The 12,635-nt window shown below is 46.4% G+C and overlaps 1 protein-coding gene across 3 annotated transcripts in view; it reads right to left on the bottom strand.

Annotated features, from left to right (window-relative positions):
- Nucleotides 1-12,635, bottom strand: part of NFIC (nuclear factor I C) — a 177,949-nt gene that overhangs the window by 164,240 nt on the left and 1,074 nt on the right. The window contains exon 1 of one of the 3 annotated variants that reach the window (XM_083349804.1): nt 6,449-6,629. The exons of the other annotated variants lie outside the window; for them this stretch is intronic. Within the exon in view, the coding sequence (XP_083205930.1) occupies nt 6,449-6,478 (30 nt within the window). The 5' untranslated portion in view covers nt 6,479-6,629. Of the gene's footprint in view, nt 1-6,448; nt 6,630-12,635 lie in introns of those variants that run through there. 3 annotated transcript variants of the gene reach the window in all.

Raw genomic sequence — 12,635 nt, 5'->3', positions numbered from 1 at the left:
TTAGTTGGCAGTTTTGATGTATGTTTTCAGTTTGCGGTTGCAATGTATTAAGATTTAGTTTACGTATTATAGGAGCTCACCCCTTAAAGCTTTATAGCAGCACTATAATGGCACTTCCAAACTGGTTTTTTTTTTTGGTTTTGCGGTTCCCAAACCTATCCCTGACCACAGTTTCTTGAAGTCTATGGCACAATTGCTTGCTATTTTGTAATGCAAGAAAGGAAAGACGTAAACTTTAGCTTAATACACCTTTTAAATAATTAAGAATTTCTTGGAACAACCGCCCCCCACACCTACTATTCCTAGGAATCATGAGTATCATTTCCCACTTATGACATAGCCACGCCTAGCCTACATCTCCGTCCTATCCCCGTCAGCCTTTATTCTCACCAAAATGGATTCACTTAGCTCCACGTAGAACATAATGGAGAGGTCAACTTGACAGACAGCCATCTTGGAAGGGGTGGCAAATAAAGAAATATATGCCATGATATCATTACATACCCTGGTGTCAGATGTCATCAGGCAAGTATTAAGTTACATTTTGTCCATGATGACATCCTGGCACTTTGAATCATGTATTGTAATGTATTGTGGCTTGTTACATATGTCATTGCCCAGACATCAATGGCCTAAGAATTTATCGAGAATCTGGACATGAAGAGTCTAGAAAAGTGCTTATTTATTTGATGCTATTGTTGTTATTGTTATTAGGAAAAAGATACCTGGCTTAAGAAAATTATCTTGGGGGAAAAATATTTTGCTTAATGTGAAAGCTTTTGTGATCCCAGTCACTTAAAAGTCTCTTTTAGAGTCAGCATTGCTATATTTACTTTGCAAAAGGGTAGGATTAATAGACATTTTGATCAAATAAAAAGTACGTGCCTCCAATTGAGTTAGACAGTTAAATTTTTTAAAAATATATCTTGACTGAAGTGTAAATGACATATTTTTAGCATAAATATCTGCCTTTTAATCTGCAGATGGAAAGAAGGCAGTAGCTTTAAAAAAAAATCCTCTAAGAAAGGGGGAGGGAGGCCACTTTATTTTTAGAAGAGGTAAAAAGAAAAGGTAGTGGTGTAGTAAGAAAAAGCAGGAGTACTTCTAAAGTGACACACAGGTGACTTACGACCACGGTTGAGCTCAAAATTTCCATTGCTAAGCAAGACAGTTGTGAGTTTAGCCCCATCTTACAACTTTCTTGCCATACTTTTTAAGTGAATCACTGGAGTTGTTAAGTTAGTAACACAGTTGTTAAACGAATCTGGCTTCCCCATTGATTTTGCTTGTCAGAAGGCCAAAAGAAGAGATCACATCACCCCAGGACACTGCAACCGTCATAGGTACATGCCAGTTGCCAAGCACCTGAATTTTGATCACGTGACACCGTGATGCTCCAATGGTCGTGTGGAAAACAGTCATTAGTCACTTTTTCCAGCACTGTTGTAACTTTGAACAGTCACTAAATGAATGGTTGTCAGTTGAATATGTAAAATCATGTATAAAATCCAATTATTTCCCCACATGTTAAGTATACCCCCATTTTAATTCATCAGACTAACAACTTAACTCTCTTGTGATTAACTGGTACAAAACTTCTCTAATCAGATGATGGACATTATTCAAACACAGGTTACCACAGGGCCATTTTGAAAAATAGGTGCCAGAAGCAGCCCTAAGACAAATTAAGCTGAATTTGCTTATTAGATTGATGTTGATCAAGGTGGATGCAAAGCTTTGGAGAAGAACCAAGTGACACATTGAACAGAGGTGTGTAATGTCTTCCTTTGGGAGAGAAAAAGTTGAGGAAACTGGTCTAGGGAAAAGGAGGGGGTATTTCATTATGCACCAGATCAAGAAGCAGCGTGATACAATATACAGGGAATCCTCTCCATTTGTTTCATTGAATAATCATGGGGCCTGGAGCAGGCCACGTTTTCACCGTTTCCCAGACCTGCGAAATGGGCACAACGTATGGCTACTTACAAAGCTGCCTCAAGCCAAATTGTTGGCTCATCACATTTCTATTTCTTAAAGAAGCAAACATTTACGAGGTTCGTGGATCCCTTATTCCTTTTTAAAAAAATCTTTGTGAATATTGGTGGGGAATTGGTGAGCCTTGGTGGAGCAGTGGGCTAATGCCTCCTTAAGTAACACCAGCTGCCTGCAATTAGTGCAGGTTCGAGTCCCACCAGGCTCAAGGTTGACTCAGCCTTCCATCCTTCCCAGGTAGGTAAAATGAGGACCCAGATTGTTGGGGGCAATTAAGCTGACTTTGTAATAATGCCGCTGGGGTGTGTGTGAAAGCCCTAATAAGCAGGCATATACATAGAATGAAGGCTACTGCTAAGCTTGTAAGCCGCCCTGAGTCTTCGGAGAAGGGCGGGATATAAATGGAATTTAAAAAAAAATTCTTAAGAAACTGAACAAACCTTTTCCTCTTTTTCCCCATCTCTAATCTACCGTGAGCACAGACATTTGGATTTAGAATTCTGAAATGGACTGTAGAAGAAAAAAATAGGACTGCCGGGAGTTCGATCCTGACAGGCTCAAGGTTGACTCAGCCTTCCATCCTTCCGAGGTCTGTAAAATGAGGACCCAGGTTGTTTGGGGCAATATGCTCAGAGGGCTGTAAAGCACTGTGAAGCGGTATATAATCTAGTTCCCCACCTACCCCCATCTTAGAAGACTCCTATGGGCAGTCCTTCTTTGTTAGCCCAGCTTGCCACAGAAAGTGGCTATTGGAGGGAATAATAAGATCAGGGTGTATTCTGGATTGACTGATAAATCAAATTTATACATCCATCCATGTCCCCCAAAGGGGACTCTGGATGGCGCACAATAAATAAAACAGCCAACATAAAACAGATAAAAATCTAAAAGCAACAGTAACAGAATAATCATACCACCTTGTTTGAATTCCAGATAGAAGCTTAATTAATTCTTAAAGACCAAGGGCTACATGACCTTAAGATACCCCATTTTGGATCTCAGCAGATACCTCTGAGATGCAAAGGACTAAACCCAGAGAATGCACACAAGCTGTTGCGCAGCCCTCTCCAAATTCCATTCTTTTTGTTTATTAGAATATTTTTTACGGGATGCAATCATACCAGATAAGGATTAACTACTGTACACATTTTCCAATGGGAGAAAGCTTAAATGTAAACCCCTCCGAGTTACTGCAACCGTTTTCCTTAGGAAAAGGAATCCTTAATAAAATGGGTCTTTTCAGCAAAAAAACGGCACCTGTATCACAAGGCAGAGCAATTATTGGGCTAGCTGAAACAGGGTGGATCCTTCGCTTTTTTCTTGCTTTCTTATTCAAAATATTGGTCTTTACAGAAAAAGAATTTGGGGGGCAGAAGTTTAAAAAGCCAAAATGGTGGCCACAACTGTGAGAATAAAAGCTCTCCTTTTTTTATGTGCTTGCAGAACTTTAATTGCCAACTTCAGCTTTGTTTTACCATACTTTCTATACACCTCTTTTTTACAGTCTGATTTAAAATAAACGAACAAATAGATCTCACGATTGTGCCTTCAGTAGTATCATTTGTTTTCAAGTTCAGGCCCTTTTTCAACTAAAGGCTAACTTTAAGGAAATACATTTCTATTTTTAAAAAGGCCTTCCGTATTCATTCAGAAAATTACAGTGCTTCCTCAGGGTGAACGTGGAAAGTAAATCGTAAAAAGGGACAGTTCAGAATTCAGAAGTTTTACATTTCAGCTGAGCTTTGAAACTGGACCAGCATTCACTTAAGTTTTGCCAAATAATTCTGCTTCTCTGCCACTCTTGGTCACTCAAGCTGGAGGTGATTGGGGTATGCCAAGAGTTTGGGAAGGCCCCCATCCTTTTGAAATGGTCTAAATGCAGACTTTCCCAATGAAAATAAAATAATAAAATAATAAAATTAAAATAAAATAAAATAAAATAAAATAAAATAAAAAAATAAAATAAAATAAAATAAAATAAAATAAAATAAAAAAAATAAAATAAAATAATAAAATAAAATAAAATAAAATAATAAAATAAAATAAAATAAAATAAAATAAAATAGCAATAGCAATCAGTTCCATTTGCTTCTCACTTCCCCTATTCGGCCTGCTCAGAACTAAGAAGCTGCAAGCTTAGATCCCCGTATTTTGGGGAAAGGCTTTGATAGAATGCACTTTTTCATTTGCAGTAAGGAAGGAGTTACACTGGGATGAGGAGAGTCTTGTTCAATAATTAAATAAAATATCAGGAATCGATAAGAGCGAGAGAAAGAACAGCCTGCCACGCTCCAGGGGACACAACTATAGAAAGTCCAGAGTGAGGCTGTGCCAAGTCAAAATGCGCCTGCTCAAATATTTGACCCACCACAGCATCAGGCCCGCCTGCTACGAAACTTACAACAGGGAAAAGAAGAAACCCATAGAACTAGGGAAGAAACTGCAATGCCAAACCAAGGCAGAGGAGCATGGTGCCCTAAGTGGCACATGGGAGCTGTAGTCCCCAAATCACAAGCAAAGCAAAGGCCACTGATGGGAAGGTGTGCTCCAGGCCACGTTGTACTTGTTAACACCACTGGCTTGCTCTCCGCAGGGCCAATCTGCAGTAGCATTCACGGCTTATCTTATGTATGAGCGTTCATACATTTCATTTGCTATTAATTCAAAATGCAAAGGACAGCATTGAAGCCAAGACATTGTACGTTTTGTGTGCATTTTACAGAACACATTTGCCTGAAACTTTTCCACAAGCAATGAACACTCCGGATTCATAGTTTAGCAAATCTGCCTGACAACTTTCTCATAAAACATACCCAGCATGAGGTGTGAATATTTTAAGGCATGAAGGAGCAGCACAGTTGTAGCAAATAACTACACACACACACACACACACTTGGGATTGAATAAACAGCAGGGCACACACTCTTCCCTCCCATCTGGCTGCACACTAGCACCATCTTTCACACATGCATTCCAACATTTTTACACACACACACACACTCTGAAAGAGCATGCAAGAGACCCATATGCTCAATAGCTCCAAGAAACCTCCTCACTCTGGCAGCTGCACTCCACAGCCAGCTGCACACTTTTTTACACACCTTTTCTCGTGCAGGCACTCCCCCCCCACACACCTTACACATGTCTTTGCTTTCCCGAATGCTGGATGGTTACTGATAGGGCCTACAATGCAAACACTATGGATATATTCTTAGATCTAAACTCCCAGAGATTGGAAACCCATTCCCACATGTCGGGGAGGGGGGGCCACTCGCCTTCTCCAACACTGTCTAAACTGGGTTTTGCACACACACTCTTTGTTGTTTTTTTAACCTTGGATTTTCAATCACTCGCTCACACTTCCTAAATCTCGCCCAATGGTAAAACTTAAGTTTGCAGAAAAGGGCTTGAAAGTAAAATAAGTCCACACCCGTTCCAGCATAAACAACTGCTGCTAGACCCAACTGGGGGGATATTCCCACGTGCAACTACTGGACGGAAAGAGCCGCCAAGCCAAACCTGCTTCCTTTACAACCTTCCCCCCAAGTTGTCAGCATGGGATGGAGAGAATAACACCACCACCTTCTCGCACACACGCACACACAGACTTATGTTGATCAGAGACCATCCTGAACACCAGGGGTCTTCAAACTTGGCCCTTTTATGACTTGGGGACTTCAACTCCCAGAATTCCTCAGCCAGCGAAGCTGGCTGAGGAATTCTGGGAGTTGAAGTCCCCAAGTCATAAAAGGGCCAAGTTTGAAGACCCCTGCTGAACACCCTCCACCCGATCCGACCAGCCCCTTCTGCCCTTAACCATATTCGGCGGACAAGCGAGCAACGCGCGCGCCCGCCCGCCCGGCCGCGCGCGCGAATGCCGTAGAGAAAATAACTGTTTCGGAGTAAAAGCGGGGAAGGCCCACGCGGGGGGGGGAGGAGGAGGAGGAGGAGGAGGAGGAGGGTGGGAAGGAAGCTGGCAAGCGAAGAACAGAAAGTAATTAGCAAGGATTAAAACGACCTGCCGGAAAAAAAGGGGAAAAAAAAAGATTTGACGGCCGGCGCAGGCTCCACCGGAGGGCTGCAGAAGCACAACGCCAGCCCAGTCCTTCCTTCCCCAGCTTCCCCTCCTCCTCCTCCTCTCCCAACAAATATGCACGCACACACTTTCTGCAATTGGCAGAACTACGGTGCGTGTGTGTGTTTCTTTTAATTAATTGCTGGCGGGGGGGGGGGAAGGTTTGAGGAAGCAAGGGAGAGAAGCGGATACATAAACCGAGCCACCTCGCTACCACGCATGCATCTTTTGAGTGACAAAACTGCAGGGAAAAGCCGAGGAGAAAGCAAATAGTAAGGCGAAGCGCGACAGGGCGGGAAAGCGGGGGTGGGTGGGGGGGGGGTTGCGAAGGAGAATGTGGGGTTTTTTTTGGGGGGGGTGGGGTGAGAAAGCTTTAATTACCTGGGCGAGGCAGAGGGGTGAAGAATACATCTCCGAGCTTTAGCGGAACAAACGGTGGTGGTGGTGGAGGAGGAGGAAGAGGGTGGCGATGATGATGGGCGGAGGGGGGGGGCAGGTTTGAAAAAGCAGATCCAAGCGCAAAAGTTACTGAGTCATTTCGGCGGCGGCTGGAACAGTTTTCTTGACTCCCTCCCTCTCTCTCTCTCTCTTCCCTCTCTCTCTCTCTCTCTCACTCTCTCTTTCCCTGGCGATGGATCGGTGCGGGGGGGGGAGGGAAGGGAGGAGACGGCGAGGGAGGGAGGGAGGGAGGGAGCAGAGGGTGGGACCAAAGGGGGGGGGGCGAAAGCTTTTGAGAAGAGCGGATTTAAGAGAGTGGGGGCTGTTTAAAAATAAATCAATTAAGGGCGCGAATCGCATCAAACCGCCAGAAGAAGAATTACACGCGTGCATCTGTATAGAGGCAGAGATAAGAAGTAGTAATTTAAAAAAAGATTTTATTTTTTTTAATTCGGTGCAAGCGGGGCGGGAGGGGTTCGGGGTGGGGGTGACAGCGAATAACCCGAAGCCGGGGAAGCCTGACCCGGTAAGTGTCCCAACTGGGTTGGAAGACACTCCCGGAGAAGCGCGCGGGGATGTGGTCGCAGTTTTCAAAATGGGGGTGGAGAGGCATAAACAAATGGAAGAACCCTTGATTGTTCCGACAACCTCCCGGGGAAAAAGAAGGAAACGCTTGAATCCGTTCTCTTCCGAAGAGATCCGGAAGGGATATAAGGTCCCCTATTTTTTTTTAATTATTATTAGAGCTGAGGGGGAGGAAAGAGGATTGAGACTCGCTCCCCAAACTCTTTTTTAAAGCGGCTGGAAATATAGCCCTTAACAAGTTAGAAAACGCGGGAAATAGCCCTTAGCAAGTTTCTCTTTAAAAAGTTTTCCTAAAAAGCCCCCCCCCTTCGGGGAGGGGAGGAACGGCAATCAAAGGCCTAAAAGGAAATTTGAAATAAAATAACATAACGTAAAGAGGGAGGAAGGCTAAAGCGTGAAGCGGTTTCGGCTCCTACGTACAAGCACACATGCAGACGCAGCCGAGGCTTGACCGCGCTTTCGGAGGAGGCGGGGAGCAGCAGGAGTTCTTTGGGCCTTACTTCAGAGTAAGCAAGGACAGAGTCGGGGAGATGAGAATTTGGAGGAAACTCAAGTAAAGTTGTCCTTGAAAAAGTAAAAAAAACAAAAAACAAAACTCGAGTGAAATGTTAGAAAAGAAGAAAGTGGAATTTTAGAAGCAACCTGTCCAGAGGCAGAAAGAAACCAGGAGGGGAAAAGTGAAAGGAAAAGGCGAAAGGAGAGCACAAAAACCCGATCCGAGGATGGGTTTGATCCTCGCCCCCGTAAAATCAATTCGGAGTTATCCTTTTTTTTTGTCTACGAGGTGGAGGCGACCTCATCTCCTGTAAGGTAGGAGAAGCTAATACAAAAATTTAAGATATCAGCAGCATGAGGCTTTCACACATACGTTCTTCTGAAAGCAGGTAAGATGCAGGTAAGACGGGCAGGCGGAGGAGGCTCTAAGTTAGAGAAGCTATTTCCCCTTTTTATTTTTATTTTCAAGAACCACCATCCTTAACCCTTTTTATCTCACATCTTCAAACATATATATTTAAAAATGGGTACAGGCATGTCATTTTACATGTCAGCGTCATCCACCGACTTCAGGGTAGGGGTGTTAAAAACCTGAAACCCTGGTATTCTTCCTCTCCCTGAGAGAATTACAGTACAGCTCTCCTACCTCCATCTGCCTGATCCGGGAAATCAATTAAAAAAATCCTGTTCACAATAATAATCATAAAGTGCTGCCTCTCTTGGCTTATATTAAGAAAGCTAAAAATATTGGGGAGAGAACTGTGAAATCTTTCCAGCCAAGCGTAGCCTTAACTTTATTCACCAGTCCCCGTGAATTCGGTGGAAACACTCCGGTGAGCAGAGTGTGCAGTATTTATGGAATTTAGGAAAACAGGTTAAAAAAAAGTGCAAGTTGAATCAATTACCTACTCAGCAACTGGAGGTGGAAAAGTGTGAGTATGAGTGCGGGGTAGTATTAAAATAAAAACAGAGCCAAGGCTTTTTTTTTCCCTTCCCCTCCATGACTTTCCAACTTCCTATCTTGGGGCAGGTTTCGGCTGTCACTGCTCCAAAATGCTGATTGAAAAAGCAATCTTAATGTAGATCTCCAGATGCTGGAATTCTTAGTCCTGAAAAATCTGGTCCCCTCCCTAATATTCCTCTTCTCACTGCGTTTGTCCCTAAGATAATGAAGTTTCTATGCTTCCCACTCCATAAGGTGGGCCAGGCCGTAGCGCCAGGCAGTGCGATGAATGGAGAGAGGCCGAGAGAGATTCCCTTCTCAAATCCTCTTTTCCTCCAGTTCCCTCCACTGGAAAGGGACCAAAGAAGAAGGTTAAGGCACTCTTTCTGGGAACAACTCCTCTCTTGGGGGGGCGAACCTGGGCTTCCTACGTGGGCCCACCGGAAGAAAATGCCCAGCGCTCCCAACTTCAGAAGCGCAACCCTCCAGTCTATTTTTTGACACATCGCCAGTTTCTACACAAGGGTGAGCTCGAGACAGAGAAGCGAATCAAAAGAAACTGGGGAAATAAGAAAAAAGGGCACCTCTGGAACAGGGAGGGGGGAGGGCAACAAGAATGTTTCACTGGCAAGGCTGCCAGTTACGCGTCAAAAGCCGCCAGCCCTCTACCGTGGTTAGGCAGGCGCTTCAAGGCAAAGCCGCTCAAATGTAGCAACTATCTAAAGTTTTAATAAGTCCTGTTATTAACCTGGCCAGCACTCAACCTTCTTCACCTTTGTGCCGCTGGAGATTTTCCCTGACCCAAAAAAAGGAACTTTAAAAATAAGGTCACCATGAAGGCTAGCAAGTTGTCAACTGGGGGTGATCACCCGCCACCCAACCAACCACACACGCGCACCTAGACAATGCAAATCACAAGCAAGGACTATGGAGTCCCATGAGGCCCTTTAATCTGGAATTAAGGCCACTAAAAGCAAATGGGATTTACTTTTGAGCTGGGAGAGCCGGGACCAGGATCTTTAACGTGGAAAGTGTGCGCACAAATCAATCTCACGTGGACTTATTTAGCACCTTGGGGGATTTAAATAGAAAGCGAAGGGGGAGGGAAGGGAGGTAGAGGAATAATCATAAAGAATTTTTACTTTTTTTGAATAGATGACTAGCTGTGACTGAGTGTAATAAATAAGTTGGTAAATAAATGACAGCGGGCCCCAGGTTATCTTGGAGATAATTGGGAGCTTCTCTCATGCAAGCCATTTAGAAAGGACCTCTTCTGCCCACCTACCAAAATGGGATGGGGTAAAAAAACCGAAGAGCAGATTCGAAATTATTTGAGAATAAGGATTGGCCTAGTGACCTCAAGAGAGAGCGGTTGCCTAGCTCTTGGTTCCTATCATCAGAGCGCAGGGGTAAAGGGTGGATATTCCCCCATAACAAAAAGAAAAACTTCAAGAGACACCCTGCATGCAGAAACTCGACCAGGCAGAGCTGGCGCTTCCAAACGTTCTTTCTATCTCCGTATCTTCCAAGTGGGCCAGAAGCACTTGTGTTACAAGATACCCAAGACAAAATATTTAAGAGACCAAAAAAAGCACCTTCCCTGGAACCACAGTAGCTAATATGCAGAGCTGAAGCAAGAGTCCACACTTGTAATCAGAAGTCTGAACTCAGGGTCCACCCCAGTGGGTCTTCAAGCCAATTCACCTTTTACAGAATTTATCCTTTGTGGTTCCCGGCAGGTTTTCTTCTTGATATCTTCTTCAGAGCCAGGCTTGGAAAACGCAGTAAAAGCACTTGGGAGGATGACCGCAATCTCTGCAGTCAATGGGGTCCTGACTTGCCCCACATTAGTACCCTCTCTCTCTCTCTCTCTGCTGGGGTGTCCTTGAAATTTTTACTCCCACCCCGCTGAACCCCCCCCCCTCCGAAAAGCCCATTCCATTCTCTGGATTAAAACAAAACGAAACAGAAATTCCGTCTCCCTTGGCTGACAGGTATTTTTGCTCGGTTTGAGTTAAGGTTACATGAAAGGACCTTCCCTCTCCTGCCGCCTGGCAAAGTCGGAGGAAAATTGTTGTACAGTAAGTCTGAAAGGGAAAGAAAGGTCTGTGTGGAACAAAAACAGCCAGTCTCTGGTTTAAATGAAGCCAAGACAGGCTTGCAGAGGATCTGAGGCGCACCCCGAAGCGCAAACAGGGATCCAAGAAAGCAGCACTGCTTTCTTGAAGGTACGTGTCAGGATGTTCAGACGAACCCAGACACGGTTCTCTCCTCACTTCTCGGGAGCCAGATTCTGCCTTCCTAGAAGCCCCTAGCCTAGAGCAAGATTCCTCACGCAAAAGGAGATGGCCCAATTCCGGACATGGCCATATTTATTTGGGGAGGGGAGGGGTAACTCCCGGTTACTGTGCCCCTGGTTGACTCCCCCTTTCTCCAAGGCGGAGAAGATCTAACTGGTTAATCTCGGCTGAGAGATCTTCCCTTGAGGAAAGAATGACATTAGGTCTTCTTACACCAGTCCGTCAATTCACCGCCCCTTCCTTTCCCCAATCGTCTTTAGCCCCGCCAGTGGGCAATCCCAAACACCTTTACTCGGGAGAAAGTGCCACTGACTTGACTTGTGAGTTTCTGCGATTGCCCGGAGCCTTTTTTTTTTTGTGCGGGGACACACGCACACACACACAGCGCGGCGGCCGCAATTCGTCCACCAGAGGGAAGGCAGGAGATCCGGCCAAGGAAACGGCACCCTGCTTGCGTTGACGCAGCAGAAGTCGGCCTCGGCCGCAAGGCGCCCGCTTACTCCGCGCGGAGGCTCCGGGCTAAAGGCTGCAGCTGGGGAAGGACCGGCGGACGCGGGACCCGCAACGCGCACACTACAACCCCCCCTCCTCTCCAATATAAGGATGGGGTGGTGAGGCAGCTTCCCCAATACGTATACATATACATATACATTACATATATATACATATACATATACATTACATATATATACATACACATATACACACACACACACACACACACACACACACACATATATATATATATATATATATATATATATATATATATATATAGGGAGAAATTTGGTCGGGGTGGGTGGGTGAAGGAAAGACTCGAAGAGCAAGAACTAGGCTCGGGGCGGGATGGCCTCTGCCGCAAAAGCTGCAGGCGAGGCGGCGTGTGTGCGCCAGGCCGCCTGCGCGCCGCCTTCCCCTCTCTCGTCCAGCCGGTGTTTCGCAGCAGCACCTCGCAGCTTCTGCTGACGAGGCGGCCTGTCTCCTCCCGCTGCAGGGCCCAGCTCGGCTTTGCCCCGCGAGGCAGCGGCTTTTGACGCGCCAAGGGCTGGGGGCACGGCGGGCGAGCCGCTCCGGAGAGGGGAGTTCCCGCCCTGCCTTTTCCTGAGCTGGGCGGGGAAAGCCGGCTCGGGGAAGGCGGGCCATCTGGCGCAAGAGAGGCCGGAGGGAAAGGCAGCCGCCCGAGCAGCCTTGGCGTTGCACAGCCGCGGTGGCTCTCCCTCCCCGCTAGGCGTCATTTTCAAGTTCAGCTCGGCTCGCTGGCTTGCCCGCCCTCCTCCTCCTTCGCCCCCCCCACCTCGCCAGAGCGGCCATTTTCCGCTACCTCAAGCCTGGGCTAAGCTGGCGGCTGCCGAGAGCGAGCGAGCGTGTGCCATACTTTCGCCTCCCGCCTCCGGCACAGATCTTACGCATTTCCCCCCCCTTCCCCAATTCCATGCGTAAAAGCGCACCGGAGAGAGGAGAGCTATCCAGACACTCCGCAGACGCAGCTCGCCTTGGGTCTCTCCGCTTCTTTCCTTCTCAATCTCTCGGGCTACCCCCCCCGTCGCCTCCCCCGCATTAAACTCTTGACACTAGCAACACTTTGCGGCAACCGGGGGGGGAGGACGGGGAGAGACAGGGGGTCTTCCCCTGGAGGAGGCACAATGGTTAAGCGTACCGGATCGCCGGCGCACTCTTGCAAGGGGGGGGGGGAGTCCGCGCTTAATTAGAACCCATCTCTTTCCCCCCCTCCTCCTCCTCACCCTACGGGCGGTACAACCCTCCTCCCCCTTTACGGATCTCGGGTTTGTCTTTTTTTTTCCCCTTC

This window comes from Vipera ursinii (genome assembly GCF_947247035.1).
Source record: "Vipera ursinii genome assembly, chromosome: 1".
In the NCBI taxonomy this organism is placed as follows: Eukaryota; Metazoa; Chordata; class Lepidosauria; order Squamata; family Viperidae; genus Vipera; species Vipera ursinii.
The sequence above is the reverse complement of the archived record's forward strand: the minus strand, read 5'-3'. Positions and strand labels throughout refer to the sequence as shown.